General features: G+C 43.3%; 1 protein-coding gene across 1 annotated transcript in view; it reads left to right on the forward strand.

The window, feature by feature from the left end:
* Positions 1-18,752, forward strand: part of atp10a (ATPase phospholipid transporting 10A) — a 223,083-nt gene extending 204,331 nt beyond the window's left edge. The window contains exon 21 of the mRNA XM_034180634.1: positions 18,079-18,752. Within this exon, the coding sequence (XP_034036525.1) occupies positions 18,079-18,679 (601 nt within the window). The 3' untranslated portion in view covers positions 18,680-18,752. The remainder of the gene's footprint in view (positions 1-18,078) is intronic.
* Positions 18,753-19,155: the final 403 nt, after the last annotated feature.

Raw genomic sequence — 19,155 nt, forward strand, 5'->3', positions numbered from 1 at the left:
GCTGTCAGTGCAGGGGGAGGGAGTGACAGGGAGCTCATCTCTCAGCCTTTTCTTTTCTCTCCTTTTCCCCTCCTCAACGTGTTGCTCGTTTCCACCACAGGGCTACCCTCTGCTTCTGAACCAGACCTCTTGGTAAGTCCTTGCCGCTGCCAATTTTATTTTAGGAGGTATACTGGAGCTTCTCTGCAAAAATTTCTGGAGCTGGCCACGAGTGAGAGACCTGCATGCAGCGCGCTGGCGTTTTTATACTGACCGCCGCCTATCGGCCGTTTGGAACGCCGTTAACCGGCATTTAGAACAGCGTACTGTCCACTAGCGCCGCGTTTTGTCTGCCTGTCGCCGGTTAAAACGCCTTTGAGGACGCCGATGTGGGCTCTATCACCGTTTTACACGCCGTTGGTTAGGGATACAACGCCGGCCACCAATTAGGCAGAAGGCGCTGGGTGGACACGGCGATTAAAAAGTATCAAACGCCGTTGTTCGCATTGTCTCCATCGTCAGGCCATTCTCCGGGAGCGCTCCCGGAATTATTCGACATGCTGAATAATTTTTTCGACGATTCCCGGTGAAGCCTGAACCAAACCACGCCCCCGTGCGCCGGCATTAACTACGGCGTTTGATCCCTAAAACGGCCCGGAGGGGGCAAAATCTCTGCCGGGACGCTTCCGGGAGAGTTTACCGTCTATGTGTAAACGGGGCTTAAGTCCTATATAGGCCCCTTGGTGCAGGTGCCTATGTCTGGTTCCATAGCATGAAGTGTATGAGTTTACGACTCCCCCTGGAAAGAGCAAAAGTCTAATGAGTTTACTTACCCAGCCACAGCTGCTACCCATTAATAGCTGGGTGGACTGGGACAATGCAGTTGAAATGTCCTGTCCAAGGGCCAAGGACACAGGCAGATAGCATGACCAGGAATCAAATCCAAGTCTACATATTGGTAGACCATTTCTTTATCCCTCTGAGCTACCTGGTCTGCCTATGTTAGTGTGATTTAGAATGAACAGTTTTTACCTTACCATTAAGAGTACTGTAGACAGCATGTGTCCTATGCATTCTCTGAGATGCTTGTCTTTACATTTCTTCAAGCATCTGTGTGAAAGGTTTGTCTCAAATGGCTACTGAAACAGCTGCGCCTGTCATCAGTGGAGATATTCTGCAGTATTGAAAATGCACTAAGATGGATCTACATTACAGTGGATCCACCTTAGTGGTAATCCAAGTTTCTTAGCAGTGGTACTAAGTTAGTGGTAATAAGTTTATTAGCAGTCACTGCTTGCATGACCTCCAGTGTTTTGTGGTCCTTTGACAGGACTTTTTGTGTTGTCCATGTCTGTTTTGCCTGCTCCCTCTGTTTCATTGTCCCTGTCCTCTCCAGAAAGCCTCTCAGTTCTGAGTCATCTGAGTTCACACCGTGTAAATAGAACTGTAAAGTTGAACAAAACTGTAGACCTGCACAAGGCTGGGATGGACTACAGGACAACAGGCAAGCAGCTTGGTAGAAGACAACAACTGTTATGATTGTTTATTAGAAAGTGGAAGAAACACACGATGACTGTCAGTCTCCCTTGGTCTGGGATTCCATGCAAGATCACCACTTTGTGGGGTAAGGATGATTCTGAGAAAGCTCAGAACTACACAGGAGGACCTGGTCAATGATCTGAAGAGAGCTGGGACCACAGTCACAAAGATTACATTAGTAACACATGATGCTGTCATGGTTTAAAATCCTGCAGGGCAGCAAGGTCCCCCTGTTCAAGCCAGCGCATGTCCAGGCCCGTTTGAAGTTCACCAGTGACCATCTGGATGATCCAGAAGAGGCATGAGAGAAGGTCATGTGGTCAGATGAGACCAAAATAGTTTTTTGGAATTAACTCCACTTACCATGTTTAGAGGATGAGAACAACCCCAAGAAAACCATCCCAACCGTGACGCATGGGGGTGGAAACATCATACTCTGGTGGTGCTCTTCTGCAAAGGGGACAGGACGACTACACCGTATTGAAGGGAGGATGGAGTTAAACTATCTGGATTAATTGGATTAATAAATCAAAACCATAAGTCAAACTTGCTTTCCTTTTCAAGACGTCTGCCTCACGGCTGGACCACTGTATGCTGTGAAGGAAAATGACTTGGGTTTTTTGTTTGTTTTCTTGCCAGCCTGGCGGCCAGGCCCCTTTTGCTGGGGTAGAGTTGAGTTCAGCTCCTCTCAGCTGCCTCACTGCTGCAAAATACATAGCAGAGAGGTGCCAACAGGGTTTATAAATGTTTTTCACCATTACTAACTATGTAAAAAAACGTTAGCGGTCTAAGAGTTATTGGAACTAAATTTATCGGAAGCTAATTGGTCCGCTAGTGGTTTTTGAAGTTAGCTGAAAACAAAAAAGTTAGCTTCGCTAATTAGCAGTTAGGAGATTAGCGGAACTGTGCCCACCACTGCTCAGGCAGGCATAGGCAGCTAAAAGCAGCCACAGCAAAGAGAGTGAGACAGGTTCACATTAAATCAATACACAAAAAAACACAGAAAGCAAAGGCAAATAAAAAATGAACCTGGATTGATATTGATCACTCCATAGAACCCTTACCAAAAAGTAGTACATACAAGTATGTTTCAAGTATACTTCCATTTTACTTTTTATATACTTATCAGTACTATTTTTTGGTAAGGGAAGTACCATAACTTGCAAAGTGGAACTACTGACAGTCTTGAATATTGAAAATAGGTTAAATTGTGTGAGAAGTATTTTCATGGTCAAGTTTTCCCGCATATCTGTTCATATATTTTCAGAACATTAGCATGGAATTATTATTATTTCATGTTACAATAAGGCAATCTCTTATTAAAACCAAATAAGAATTGCAAGAAGCCATCTGGTTAGAGTTGCATGTAGCATAGTAGTGCCCTATGTATGATACACAGTTAAATGATTTTTTTCTCACTGCCCTTTTGGCATTTTTATTTGGTTAAAATGGTTCTGGGGAGCATTAGCATGACTAAAACCCATCAGGCCCCCAACATTTGCCTCTCACATGCCTGTGGAACATAAATGAGATTTCTGTCAGACTTCAGCCTGCATTATACGAGGGCTGTCAATAAAGTATAGGTCCTTTTTCTTTTTTTCAAAAACTATATGGATTTCATTCATATGTTTTTACGTCAGACATGCTTGAACCCTCGTGCGCATGCGTGAGTTTTTCCACGCCTGTCGGTGACGTCATTCGCCTGTGAGCACTCCTTGTGGGAGGAGTCGTCCAGCCCCTCGTCGGAATTCCTTTGTCTGAGAAGTTGCTGAGAGACTGGCGCTTTGTTTGATCAAAATTTTTTTCTAAACCTGTGAGACACATCGAAGTGGATATGGTTCGAAAAATTAAGCTGGTTTTCGGTGAAAATTTTAACGGCTGATGAGAGATTTTGAGGTGATACTGTCGCTTTAAGGACTTCCCACGAAGCGAGACGTCGTCAGCCTGTTCCAAGCTGAAAACCTCCACATTTCAGGCTCTATTGATCCAGGATGTCGTGAGAGAACAGAGAAGTTTCAGAAGAAGTCGGTTTCAGCATTTTATCCGGATATTCCACTGTTAAAGGAGAGTTTTTTTTAATGACAGACGTGCGGACGGGTCCGCGCGTCGGGACGCAGCCGGCACGGTGCGGCGGCACAGGAAAAACACCTCCGTGTTGATAACCATTTGTAAAATCCAGGCGGCTTTTGAGGGCTTTCAGTGGAGTGAGTATATGAGAAATTGTTTAACAGCTGGACATGTTCCAACTTGTCCTTAAGGTTTCCAACGGAGGTGTTTTTCCTGTGGCCGAGCGTCGCAGCAGCTGCGAGCCGACGCTGCAATCCGCCCGCACATCTTTCATTAAAAAAATCTCCTTTAACAGTGGAATATCCGGATAAAATGCTGAAACGGACTTCTTCTGAAACTTCTCTGTTCTCTCACGACGTCCTGGATCAATAGAGCCTGAAATGTGGAGGTTTTCAGCTTGAAACAGGCTGACGACGGCGCCTGGGAGCGCTGCACGACATCTCGCTCCGTGGGAAGTCCTTAAAGCGACAGTATCACCTCAAAATCTCTCATCAGCCGTTAAAATTTTCACCGAAAACCAGCTTAATTTTTCGAACCGTGTCCACTTCGATGTGTCTCACAGGTTTTAGAAAAACTTTTGATCAAACAAAGCACCAGTCTCTCAGCAACTTCTCAGACAAAGGAATTCCGACGAGGGGCTGGACGACTCCTCCCACAAGGAGTGCTCAAAGGTGAATGACGTCACCGACAGGCGTGGAAAAACTCACTCATGCGCACGAGGGTTCAAGCATGTCTGACGTAAGAACATATGAATGAAATCCATATAGTTTTTGAAAAAAATAAAAAGGACCTATACTTTATTGACAGACCTCGTATGTACATGACCCTGAAACTGTGACTGCTGAAGCAGCAGACAAACATTATCTGCACACATTCTCTAGTTGCACAAGCAGGGGTGGTGGCCAAGTGGTTAGTGCGCTTGGTTTCAGTGCAGAAGGTTCCCGGTTCAAGTCCCACCCCTGCCACATTTCTCCATGTAATATGGAGTTGCATCAGGAAGGGCATCCGGCATAAAACCTATGCCAATTCAACATGCAGATTCACCTTGGATTTGCTGTGGCGACCCCGAGTGCAAACAAGGGAGCACCCGAAGGGAGTTACTTTTTTATTCTCTAGTTGCACATACGGTGCATCTCTTTTCTTCTTCTCTACAAGAGTCAGACAGAAGTCAGACTTCCAGAGCAAGAATTTTAGCTGAGGAAGCTTCTGCGATTTGAAGCGAAATGTCCCCGCGTCAAGCAACCCAGTCCAGTCGAAGATTCAAGCGTCTCTACTATGGAAACCACCTGGACAACTGAGAGCCTGCACAGAAACAAATACGGTGCATCTGCAAAGTATTCACAGCGCTTCACTCTTTCCACATTTTGTTATGTTCGATTCAAAAGAATTTTATTGTCATATGCACAAAGGAACATGTTCCCTGCACAATGAAATGTGATTACTGTATTTAACCCATCCTAATTGCCAGTTAGGAGCAGAAGTCGCCTTTAGGCGCCCGGGGACCAGCTCCAGATGTATATCCCTGCCTTATGGTCATCAGCAGGGCTGAGCAAACCTTGACCGGCCTCATGACAAAGCCGGCCCGGTACATGAACACACATAAAAAAGCACACACAAGGTAAAAACTTGGGAAAGAAAAACCTTTGCAGCAGCAAAGCAGGAAAAAAACCCATCAGCACAATAAACAATGATCACACACAACAACAGGACGAGAGAAGACGACCGAGATTTATAAGAGTCCAGTTATCAGACAGAACACCCGGAGGCCGCCTTTAGGCACCATCAACGGCCTTGTTCGACCAATCTGGAGGGAGGAGGGGCCCAGCCCTGAACAGTCCACTCTCCACAGTCAACGTCAGAGCTGGAGAAGCTGAGGGCGGGGGGGAGACGAGGGGGGTGAGGCATGAGCGTTGCTCCTCTCCAGGAGATTTTTATCACAGGGGCCTTGAAGTGCAGCTGTGTTTTGGGAAGCCGAATGAAAATCCAGATTAGCAGACGCCTGAAAGATTCCACAGTCTGAGACAGACAGAGTGGCTTCCAATAGATCTGAATTAAGAGAGGAGATGTGGTCATCACAAACGATCAATGCGGTTTCCCAGTGCAGCAATCTTCTTGGAGATGGTATCCAACGCGCGGTTAACACCCGCCGACTGAGCTGACACTGTCCTTTCAATCGAATCAATCATGTGGGGCAGCCAGGATGGGCCAATTAGTGTCGCTTCCACTTTCTTAATTTTCTGGTAAACCAGCACTATGCCCGCTCCACACAGCAGAAACCCGGTCACCACCATGCCAAATATATATATATACACATCTTCGACGTCCTCCACAGACAGCGTGTAAAGGCACATGACCTGCCATTTCCTCCAACTGTCCATCACGTAGCCCATCACATGTGTCCCGGGAGGACAGGTCGGGTCCTCTGCTCCCGAGTGTCTTGTAGAAAAAATAGTGTCAATTGCGTTCAGAGACCACTTAAACAAATCCATTTTTGCTGTTTCCAGAAGAGCAAAGCTGCAGCCTCACAGACAACACGCCACAGAAGCAGGAAAGATAAGGAGGGAGGGAGAAGAGAAAAATGCAACCATCTCGGCCGAGAGCAAGAAGGCAACAACATCTTTTACAGCCTTATTCCAAAATGGAGTAAATTAATTTTTTCCCCAGGTGCATCCCGTTTCCACGGACCATCCTTAAGATGTTTCTACAGCTTAACTGAAGCCCAACTGGGGTAAATTCAGTTGATTGGACATGATTTGGAAAGCCACACCCATGTTTACATATAAGCTCCTACAGTTGACAGTGCATGTCAGAGTATAAACCAAGCCATGAAAACAAAGGAACTGACTGTAGAACTCCGAGAAAGGATTGTTTTGAGGCACAAATCTGGGAAAGGGTACAGAAACATTTGTGCTGCTTTGAAGGTCCCATTGAGCACAGTGGTCTCCATCATCTGTGAATGGAAGAAGTTTGGATCCACCAGGACTCTTCTTACAGCTGGCCACCCGTCTAAACTGAGCGAATGAGGGAAAAGGGCCTTAAGCAGACAGGTGACCAAGAACCTGATAGTCACTCTGCATTCCTCTGTGGAGAGAGGAGAACCTTCCAGAAAGACAATCATCAATCCACCAATCCTGCCTTTATGATAGAGTGGCCAGACGGAAGCCTTAGTGCCTTAGTAAAAGGTACATGGCAGGTACAGGTGTCAACCTGACAGCTGAACTCATCCCGTCTGTTGTAATTCATTATTATCAGGTTGTCCTAAAAGTTCCCTGAAACACCTTCAGTTAATTCAAAATGCTGCAGCAAGAGTACTGACAGGGACTAGAAGGAGAGAGCATATTTCACCCATATTGGCCTCTCTTCATTGGCTTCCTGTTAATTCTAGAATAGAATTTAAAATTCTTCTTCTTACTTATAAGGTTTTGAATAATCAGGTCCCATCTTATCTTAGGGACCTCATAGTACCATATCACCCCAATAGAGCGCTTCGCTCTCAGACTGCAGGCTTACTTGTAGTTCGTAGGGTTTTTAAGAGTAGAATGGGAGGCAGAGCCTTCAGCTTTCAGGCTCCTCTCCTGTGGAACCAGCTCCCAATTTGGATCAGGGAGACAGATACCCTCTCTACTTTTAAGATTAGGCTTAAAACCTTCCTTTTTGCTAAAGCTTATAGTTAGGGCTGGATCAGGTGACCCTGAACCATCCCTTAGTTATGCTGCTATAGACTTAGACTGCTGGGGGGTTCCCATGATGCACTGAGTGTTTCTTTCTCTTTTTGCTCTGTATGCACCACTCTGCATTTAATCATTAGTGATTGATCTCTGCTCCCCTCCACAGCATGTCTTTTTCCTGGTTCTCTCCCTCAGCCCCAACCAGTTCCAGCAGAAGACTGCCCCTCCTTGAGCCTGGTTCTGCTGGAGGTTTCTTCCTGTTAAAAGGGAGTTTTTCCTTCCCACTCTCGCCAAGTGCTTGCTCACAGGGGGTCGTTTTGACCGTTGGGGTTTTTCTGTAATTATTGTATGGCTTTTGCCTTACAATATAAAGCACCTTGGGGCGACTGTTTGTTGTGATTTGGCGCTATATAAATAAAATTGATTTGATTTGATTTAATCAGTGAAATCACCTGGTGGAGTTGGTGGTTCCAAAAAACCTGCACCCTCTTTGCTCTTTCTGGAGTCAGGTTGACACCTATGAGACAGCCACCTGGAATTTGCCAAAAGACACCTGAAGGACTCTGACCGTGAGAAACAAAATTCTCTGGTCTGATGAAATAAAGATTGAACTCGTTGGTGTGAATGCCAGACGTCATGTTTGGAGGAAACCAGGCACCATCCCTACAATGAAGCATGGTGGTGGTAGCATAATGCTGTGGGGATGTTTTTCAGCGGCAGGAACTGGGAGACTAGTCACGATTGAGGGAGAGATGAATGCAGCAATGTACAGAGACATCCTGGATGAAAACCGGCTCCAGAGCGTTCTTGATCTCAGATGGTGGTGACGGTTCACCTTTCAGTAGGACAGTGACCCTAAGCACACAGCCAAGATATCAAAGGAGTGTCTTCAGGAATCCTTGAGTGGCCCAGCCAGAGCCCAGACCTGAATCAGATTGAACATCTCTGGAGAGATCTGAAAATGGCTGTGCACAATGCTCCCCAACCTGATGGAGCTTGAGAGGTGCTGCAAAGACGAATGGATGAAACTGTCCAAAGATAGGTGCACCAAGCATATGTCACCATATTCTAGAAGACTTGAGGCTGTAATTGCTGCCAAATGTACATCAACAAAGTAATGAGCAAAGGGTGTGAATACTTATGCACATGTGATTTCTTAGGAGGGGTTTGTTTGTTTATAAATTTGCAAAAGTTTCAGAAAATCCTTTTTCATCTAGTCATTATGGGGTGTTACGAGTAGAAGTTTGATGGTAAAAATGAATTTACTCCATTTTGGAATAAGGGGGGAGGTGATGGTCTAGTGGTTAAGGTGTTGGGCTTGAGTCAAGAAGATCATGGGTTCAAATCCCCGCCTGACTGGAAAATCACTAAGGGCCCTTGGGCAAGGCCTTTAATCCCCCATTGCTCCCGGTGTGTAGTGAGCGCCTAGTATGGCAGCACCCTAACATCGGGGTGAATGTGAGGCATAACTGTAAAGCGCTTTGAGCGTCTGAATCAGATGGAAAAGCGCTATATAAATGCAGTCCATTTACCATTTATAAGGCTATAACAACAAAATGTGGAAAAATTGAAGCGCTGTGAATACTTTCCAGATACGCAGTACGTGTAATTAGTGGTGGACACAGTTCAGTCTTGGTATATCTTAGATGACTAAAATTCCATAATGCCACCTGTGTGAGGGTTGTCTTGTCCAGCAGGTATCCAGCAAAACTGTTGGGTATTTTCTCCTCCAAACATTTTTAAAACCTTTAACAAGACAAACAGAGTCAAGAAACACCAGTGAGACAGAAAGTCAAATTAATCACGCGCGGAGTGCGGCCAGGCTGTACACCAAAGCTACACTAAAGTCTGGCCTGTTCTCCCGCTCTTTTATTAGAGAAGCCCTCATTACATCATGAAACTTGTCCTAAGGGGGGGGGGGACAACGCGAGACAAGTTTCTTCCCGTAACATAAACACATACGTCAATAAGTGCAGCTGTAAGGAAAAACAGTTTCTTTCTTTTACTCTTATCGTCGAAGGTCAGCACATCCCGTTCGCAGTTATCAGCTGTTCTGCATCTGCCTGGAACACTAAGCATCACATCATAATCAGTCAAAATTCAACCTTCAGTTCTTTTACTCCCAGTCGTTAGCGGCTACTAAAACAAGTTGTGTAATAATAATAATAAGTACATCCCGCTCCTCATTCCCAGTTCAGATTGACCCCAGCATGCTAAAACAAGGTTGAATAACACGTACATTCTCGGGTTTAAGTGCAAACAGCACAACACCGTTCTCATCAGAAAGAAGACAAAAGGTACAAATGTTTAACAGTGATAACATATATATATATAAAATCTTTAACATTTCCCTCCTGTTTATCACCTGTTAAACATACAGTAGTAGTTATCACCTAGCTTAGCACTTCTTTTTGAGATTTTCACTAAGAGGTTCATCATGGTATGTTCTATAGGCTTACACCCCAGAGGTGATGTCATCATTGTCACTATCATCGGTGTCTGGGTCATCATATTTCCATGGGTCTGGGTACAGGTCATGGGAGTCATTGTCCTCCTCGGTGTCGTCTTGCCCCAGGAGTGGATATGATGCTGGTCCCCCTCCTGGTCCTGGACTTATTGCTGCGGTTATCATTCTATTTACAAGGCCTCGGAGACATGGAATACAACAACATCCACACAATGTTAGAATTGCAGCAAATACTGCTATAGACACTAATAGTGAAGAAATCAAAGACCTCCATCTTCCCATCCCTTCCAGCCACCAATCCCAGCCTTCGGTGTTTACTCCACTGTGCTCTTTCATCTTCCTGTTCAACGTCCTCAGCCCGTCAATGGCTTGAGTGAGACTGCCGTCTGCAGCCGTGTTGTTGGGAATGAATGTGCAGCATTGTTCTCCGAACATGGCACAAACACCTCCTTTCTCCGCCAACAACATATCCAGAGCAATACGATTCTGGAAGGCCATAAGGGACGTGGCTTCTAACTGTGAATGGACAGCCTTAAATCCTTCCTCAGTCCAATTTCCTAATTTCTGCACATTGTAGTGGATGTAGTTTATTCTGTCCACGTTTTTATTAATTGAACACCACCAACAGATGGAAGATTCGAATCCAGCTGCTATTTGATCAACCAGTTTATACTCGTCAGGCACTCCTCTGGGGACTCCTATTGCGTCAATATATGTTGGATTTCCTACTCCTTTCCACTCTCTTTTTACTCTATGTCTGGCTATGCCTTTCTGCCAATCTTCAGGAATAAGAGAGGCTGCATATGTCGTAACGTCTTCAGGGGTCATGGGTAACAATAATGATATTAATGCACAATAACCTGACACATTTCGTGGCAGTCTGTCAAAGATTCTGTTATCACCACACCACCACCATACATCACTCCTACCGACAGGTTTGAATGTGGGAGTACTATGGACCACATTCTTACACCAGGTAGTGTGGCTTAAGCTACCCAAAGTCTTACTTGTCCCTGTCAAGTGTACACATGTATGGTTAGCATGCCCAACTTTGCTTGAAAATAAAGGTTTGATCTTAGTCAATTTGGTCAATGGATAGATCTTGTCCCACTTAGAACAATTGTTGTTTGCCGCAATGTATGTCTGTGTCATAATAGTCAACAGACAGTCTTTGGGTAATGCTGCCGGTATTACCTGTAATATAGGTCTGGGTCCCATACATACAACACAGTCCTTCTTTGCTGCTAGTCCTGCTTGTTCTGCCATTAAAAGCCAATTGTTATTTTGTCCACTAATTCCTGTAGTTACTAGGAACCAGTCATCTGCCTTCATGTCTTTTGTGCCTTGTACGGACACCCCCTTTACTTGTATGGGCACCCCCTTTACTTGTATGGACACCCCCTTTGACGTACTTAATTCGGTCAATATTGGTTGCTGTACTCTATCTGTTTCACAGAGGAAAAAATGGAAATACGGATCTTTTCCTTTTTTGTATACCCAAAGGAGGAACAACCAACAGTCTCCCTCTATATCAGGTGGGAATATGGTTCCTTTTTCTGTGGTATTCACCACTATAGACAGCTTATCATCTGTTTGTTACATTTTGAGAATTTGACTCTGGTACTTAGCCCACTCGGTTTGTGCCCATCTTGGTGTCCATCTACTCCATTCATCGGCTACCAACGTTTCCCATCTCTTATCTTGTTGATCATTGGTCATATACCATGAGAAACTATTTCCGTAATTAGTCCCTCTGTCACCATCCCCACCATCCCATATTCCATGGGTAAGAGCACTATATGGTACAGAGATGACCACAGAAGCTTTTCTAGGAATGCAGGCTTGTATACCAAATCGGTACGCATTGTTCCTATCACAGCTATGTACTGTGGCATTTATTATCGGACTGGGGTCTTCGTTACTTCTTTTTGGTCTCTGCAATCTGCGGAGGTGATCCTTATTATCATGTCTCGTGCTTATGGCTTTTAATAATAAGCCCAATCCGAAAAAGAAAAGTAGCATAACAAGGACTGTCCATGGGGTCCAGAAACCCTCGTTCTTTTGTTTTTTTTCTTTCGCCATTTCTGCACACTACAGCACACCTATGTTCAGAACAGTGGCTTCTTAATGTCTTCTGCTAGCTTTCGTGTCTAACCTGGATCTTAACACCAAGCTCACACACTATTACTAGTCTTGTCCTACTGTTCTTACTGTTTGTCTGTGTCTGCAGAAATGACTTTCTTACAGTGAGTCAAATGAATCCATGTACTTCTTTCCCCAATTTTCAAGGCTGTGGGTGTTGTGAGTAGTACTTGATGGGGCCTTTCCCATTTAGGTGAATGCCAGTGTTTTCTCTTGATGCTTCTTATCAACACCCAGTCTCCAGGTACCACTTTAGGGTCCTCCTGTGGAGAAATGGGATCATCAGTGTTTGGAACTCTCCCTCGTTGTCCTTCTAACATTTTTCTCATGTAATCCGCCAAATTGGCTTCCTCAGGTACATCCCAAATTTGTCCATAATATGGCAATCGATATTTTCTGCCAAACAATGTTTCATACGGTGTCAACCCCATGGTACTAGTTATGTTTATATACATTTTTACCAAATCTACACAGTGCGTCCATGGTCTGCCTGTTTCCTCCATTGTCTTTCTAAGTCTGTTTTTTACTGTTCCATTCATCCTTTCCACTAATCCGGCGCTTTGTGGATGATAAGCACAATGATTTTTGAGATTGACCTGTAGCGCTTCTCCTACGTATTGCACTATTGTATTAGCAAAATGCGCTCCATTATCTGAATAGACTGTTTCTGGTATTCCAAATCATGGAATGATGTCTTTGCACAATGCCTTAGCCACTGTAAGTGCATCTGCATGTTTTGTAGGGAACAATTCTACCCATTTTGAGAAGGCATCAATTATGACTAAACAAAATTCCTTCCCTTCATGTTTACTCAGCTGTATATAATCCATATGAATCACTTGAAAGGGATATTGTGGTGTTGGAAATTTGCCTCTTTGGGGTCTCAAATTGCCTTGTGAGTTGTGTTTTGCACATGTCATGCATGCTCTACAATGCTGTTTTGCATATGCATCGAACCCATAAAGACAAAAAATAGATTGCAATTGCGATATCATACCCCCTGATGAGACATGCGTCACGCCATGGCTCATAATAGCTGCCCATTTAAACATATTTTTTGGCAATATGGGTTTCTTTTGTGGTCATACGTACAAATCATTTGCATACGTAGCTCCTTTAGCTATCCACATTTGTTTTTCTCTGTCAGTTGCCTGCTGTTGCATGTCAGCAAGCAGTGTATGACCTAAATGCAAATCTGGAGTAGTTTCCTGTACAACAAAAATAGAAGAAGCTGCTGCTGCCTCTTTTGCTGCTCTGTCAGCAAAATCATTTCCTTTTGAAATACTGTCAGAGCCTTTGGTGTGAGCCGCACATTTGCATATAGCAATTTGTTTAGGCAATTTCACAGCTTTCAGTAGTGCAGTTAGGAGAGTGGCATGAGTCACTGGCTTTCCAGATGATGTCACCATTCCACGCTCTTCCCACAGTTTTGCAAACACATGCACTGTGCTGAAAGCGTACTGGCTGTCTGTATAAATTGATACAGCCGTACCTTTAAACAGATAGCAAGCTGCAGTTAAAGCAACTAATTCAGCTGCTTGTGCTGAAAATGAGGATGGCAATGAAGCAGAATCCAATACTTCTGAATTTGTGACAACAGCATATCCAGATTGTGTTTGTCCATAAGCGTTTTTAGTGGAAGAACCATCCACATACACGATTGTACTGTTTGGGATGGGTGTGTCCCGGAGGTCTGGGCGTGCTTTTGTACAGACCGTAGCTACATCAAGACAATTGTGCGGCTCACCATCCTCAGGTAAAGGTATCAATGTGGATGGATTCAATGTTGTACAGCGCTCTACCGTAAGGTGTGGTTGTGATAATAGCAAGGACATACACGAAAGATGTCTTGCTGGGGACAAAAGGCTCATGTTTGTCTGCAACAGAAGTGCAGAGACTGCATGTGGAACTTTCAGTGTCAACTGATGGAATAGAACAACATTACTGCTACTTTGAACAGCCATAGAGGCTGCAACAACAGCCTGTACGCATGGTGGTAAAGCACTTGCTACTGCATCCAATTTAGATGAGTAGTAGGCAACTGGCCTCAATTTTGAGCCATACACTTGAACCAAAACACTAGTCATGAACTTATTCTTACAATCAGCTGTTTGAATGAATGGTTTACTATAATCTGGTAGTGCCAAAACTGTGGATGACACTAATGTTTGTTTTACTTTTACAAAAGCTTCCTCAGCATCTTTGTTCCATTCCAACACGGTTGACATTGAAATATCATCCTTGTACATCAAATCAGAAAGTGGACTAGTCAATTCTGCATAGCAGGGAATCCATGCCCTGCAGTAATTAGTCAGTCCAAAAAATGACATCATCTGCTTTTTGGTTTGTGGTTTTGGAGCGTGCAAAATTGCTTCCTTCCTGTCAGACAGGATAGTACGCCCTGTGGCTGATAATTCATGTCCTAAATATTTTACTTTATCCCTACACAACTGAACTTTGTTTTTACTCACTTTGTGGCCATTGTCAAATAAGAAACATAATAATGCTACTGTGTCAGTTATGCAGTTTTCTCGTGTGTCAGAAAAATCAAAATGTCATCAACATACACTAATAGTTGGCTATCTGCCGGTGGAACGAAATTAGCTAAACATGCTGACATGACTTGAGAATAAATAGTTGGACTCTCTGCGTAACCCTGCGGTAATCTGGTGAATGTATATCGTTGTCCTTTAAAGGTAAAACCAAACCAGAATTGACTATCTGGATGTACTGGCACAGAGAAAAATGCATTACTTATGTCAATTACTGAGAAACTATTAGAATTTGGTCTCAGCGAATTTAACAAGGTGTGTGGATCTGGGATACATGGTGCTCTTTTAATCACAGCAGCATTTACTGCCTGCAGATCTTGAATCATTCTCCACCCCACTGAGGGCGGAGCCTTTTTTACAGGAAATATGGGTGTGTTACATGGTGAATCTGGACATGGCACTATTACTCCTGCTGTTAATAAATTCTCTATTACTGGCCTGATTACTTCAATTGCATCAGGTTTCAATGGATACTGTCTTACACATGGTCTGTATTCTGTTTTTGGTCTTATAACTACAGGTTGTGCATTTTTTATCAGTCCTACGTCTGAAGGACCTGTTGTCCACAATCCTGATGGTACAGAAGAGAGAAGATCATCCTCTTCAGGACTCAACTGAAACACTCAGGATTGTGAAGTGGACACATCAATGTGTGTTCCAGCTGTCATCACCAATGAGACATTAACTGGCACTTTATACAATTTAGTTGATGGACTGAACTCCGTTCGTGGTCCAACTCTGCTCCAATCAGTGGCTGACAAAGCTGTTATGACTGTCAGTCCCAATTCTTGCCATTCTGTCAAATATGGCTTAATTAATCTCAATTTTAAAATGTCCTCAGTGGCACCTGTCACTGTTATGACAGCTGTTGAGTTGCCATCATGAATCAAATCGGTCATTGTCAGCTTCACAGGTGAAATGTTTTTCAATTTGTTTTCATAGTCACCATCCGGACCTGGAAGATCTTTATGCCACATTGTGACATGCAGGTCAGGTGGTGACATCTTTTGTTCAGGATTTTTTAGTAGGGCTGTCGCTTGCAAGACGACATCTTTACCCCATCCTGCAGCATCTTCTTCTGAAATGTCAAATGTATAGTAATAGTGGAATGTGGGGTCATCGCTTTCTTCTCTTACCATGTTAACGCCTCCTGTGCGTTCAACAACTAATTTCCCTTGTTCCACAATTATGGACAAGCCCAATGCAGTCAATCCGTCTCGTCCTAAAAGGTTAACTGGACATTGTGGCATGCTCAACACTGACATAGTACATGTCAGGCCAAATGGATCTGCCAACGTTATGGGTTTAGTGATAGGGACGTCTGATGTTTGTCCATTTGCAGAGCGAACCCTAAAAATTTTGTTGCTTAATTGATGGACAGGTATGTTGTCATTACATGTGGTTCTACATGCTCCTGTATCACAAAGGAATGTCACTGGTCGTCCATTTACCAACAAAGTCACATCTGGTTTTGGTACCGGATTTCCTAGTAAGGCACACAGATCCATATCACAATCAGACTGCCTATCTGATGTGGAATCATGGATTATGGATTCTAGTCATTGTGGATACTGTGGCTGTGGAGGATTATTCCGTTGTGGAATTCCTCCTGCTGCTCCCTCAGTAGGTGGATTCGGACAATTTCTATACATATGTCCCTCTCTTCCACAGTTCCAACAAATTAGGGGACCCCGTGGTGGCCCTCCCTGTCTGTGCTGCTGTTGTGGTTGCCATGGTCCTTGACGTTGTGGCTGTCCACCTTGTCTATTTTGCCATGGCTTTTGGGGGCGTTTGCACTGCTTCTGCTGTCTTAAGTTACCCTGTTGGTAACATATTTCATCATCTCCGTGTGCTACATACACTCCTTTGTTGCTGTTCCCTGTCTTTTTCTGCTTTAAGACTCCTTCTGCATGACAGCAGTGTGTATGTGTTTCTTCCAATGTGCCTGTAGACAATCCAATCCAATGTTTCTGTATCCAAACTTTTATATCCTTATTGGAATGTTGGATCAGAGCGTTTTTCAATTGTTGTTCATACACTGGTGTTCCTGGCAATATGCCACTATGGACCCTAAATACACTCTCAAATCTGCATCTAAACTCTGTCCATGGCTCTCCTTCTTTCTGAGTTGTCCTGGTAATTTCAGTATAATTTATCTTTGGTCCTAACACACCTTTTGCACGTGTAATCATAGCTTCCACTCTTGTTTTCAAGACTGGATCATCATGTGTCAGTGGTACGCCTTGTTGGTCTGCAGGATTCCAGTCTCCGCGTACTTGACTCCATTTAGGGCCACATGCTTTCATCCACACCTGTTGGACTTCAGGTCCACTAAGGTGGTAAGAATTTCTAATGTTTTCTATATCCTGCATAAATCCCTCAATATCGACATGTGGCGATGGTATCATGTCGACTGCTGCTTTGATATCATCAGCATTCCAGTGATTAACAGTGATAACATATATATATATAAAATCTTTAACAAAAACCTTCTTGTGAAATTTGTCTAGATATTAGCCTGAGCACTATCAGTTGCAATTGAAGGTCGACCACGTTTCTTCAACTCTATTATTTAAAACTAGCATATATTATGTAGCGTACAAAGTCCTGCTTAACTCTCAAACTGTATAGTTGTCCATATTATAAATTGCTTCCATCCAAGCTGTATTTTGATCTTATTGGTTATATACGATTGTGAATCTGTGATTTGAAGATTAAGGCACAAAATTACACTTTCTGATTTATATGGTAAATAAATCAAAGACAAGTTTAAAATTCACAATAAATGAAGTAGCCAGAATAGACACACAGGATATGTATAAATGTCATGTGTGTTAAACTGACCTGGTCTTCAGCACCTGAAGTGGACTATCAATGCTACCAAGGAAAGTACTGCATGAACCATACAATTCCTGATCAGGATAGTACCTGCTTTTGGAACAAGGAACAGTTTATTTTACGATACAGTGAAAACATTTGGGTTTGAGATGAAAAATGAGGAAACAGTTTAGTATGTCGGTGTTTATTTCCTGGTGTGTACATCTACTACATGTGTTAAACTGCATATAACGTAGGCCATTTGATGTTTCTGATCAGCTGTAGTGCTAAACTGTTGGCATGAAAGCAAATCTTGTAAATTGCAGCACTCTGCAAAGATCTAAAGTATCAATTTTTCTGCATAAATGTAGCTCTTGTTCTTTTTCTTGATTTGTATGTCAGTAAGGACCACATTTATTAAGTATTTCAGAGTAAAACAGACATGTTTGAATGATAATCACTGACTAATGAATTGATCAACAAGATGTTCTCATTCCAGTTTCAAGGTACATTCTAGTCATAAAAGATATTTTGTTTAGTATTTATTGCTGACCACCTTTTTTCTTAAATTATATTAGCTTTTCATTCATTTTGAACATCTTTGCTTTATGATGTTTGTAATCATGTTTAACGCTTTGCCGAGTACGTTTTTCCTCCTCTTCTTCCTTGAAACCAGCTTTTGTATTTTTGCACATGCCTTATCCTGAGTTACTGGAAAACTGGGTTTATTTGAGGATTTACATCCGTATATTCTGTTACTGACACCAGATGATTTCATGTTTGTTCTGAGATGGCATTCCTCTTTGAAGTGCTGAATTATTCATTGATGTCTGGATTTATTTTCCAGATATTTCTACAGGGCATGTCAGAGCACATTGTTTCCCAGCCCAGTCCAAGTTGGAAGGCAGTTGGACCGACTCCCCCTCGAAACCCACAGGAACATCCTCAGCCTGAGCAGGTTCACTGCAGGGTCACAGCTCAGCCCCAAGCCTTCCTTCCTGTCCCTTGTCAAGCCTTCCCCTAAAAGTTGTATCCATAAAGACCAGAGGAGATGCTCCAGCTCCAAACCCTCCCCATCCATTCAGGGGACCATTTTACAAAAGGTTGATGCTGAGAAGTGTCACATAAAGGACCAGAGTGGCCAGATGAAGGGCAGCACATATTCACGCTCTCTCATTTCTCCAGAAGCAGACAGTACACCTTCCACCAAAGAGTCGGAGTGCCTCAATATGACTTCAAACCCGTCAGATCTGAGTCTGTCCAGCTGTATCAGCTCCACACCTCTGCAGGCACAGACTGACAGCATTCAGTTCAGTCTGCCCCCTGCAGGTGGGTCTCAGAGTGTTAAGTACATGAGGACTTCAGAGGATTGCAGTGTTCATCCAACAGAGATGGTGGAACAGAAGGAAAACCGTTCCTGTGAGCAGTCACTGCACACCAGCCTATGATGTGTTAGTCTTAGTGACTCACATTCCAATTTGCACATTAGTTTTATATAATTTAATTGTAGTTTTGCAAGGGTATTCTATATTAAATATATATAAATAGGTACTTTATATTTTGGATGTATAAAGCAAAAGTTATTTTTGGTCTTTGGGAGTTTGAAGAACTGAAATATCTCCTATTTGTTACATTTTAATCTTGTTCACAAAGATGCATCTCACTTTTTAATGTAAGAACCAACAGAACATTCCTTTGCAGAAATATTTGGAATTACTCTTTGATATCTGGTTGCATTCTTTCAGCTTTGCCTGTAAGTGCATTCTGAGGTGTAGCAGATGTCACAGTGGCCTCGAGTCAGTGCCGGCGTGCCTGAGAAGTCTAACTCAAGGAAACATGTTTCTTTTTCTCTCGGGGGATTTTTTTTAAGCCCAGAACATTTAAGCAGTCACAAATGACCAGAAATGATGCAGGTTGTTTGTGT

The sequence above is a fragment of the Thalassophryne amazonica genome, chromosome 10, assembly GCF_902500255.1.
Source record: "Thalassophryne amazonica chromosome 10, fThaAma1.1, whole genome shotgun sequence".
Classification (NCBI taxonomy): Eukaryota; Metazoa; Chordata; class Actinopteri; order Batrachoidiformes; family Batrachoididae; genus Thalassophryne; species Thalassophryne amazonica.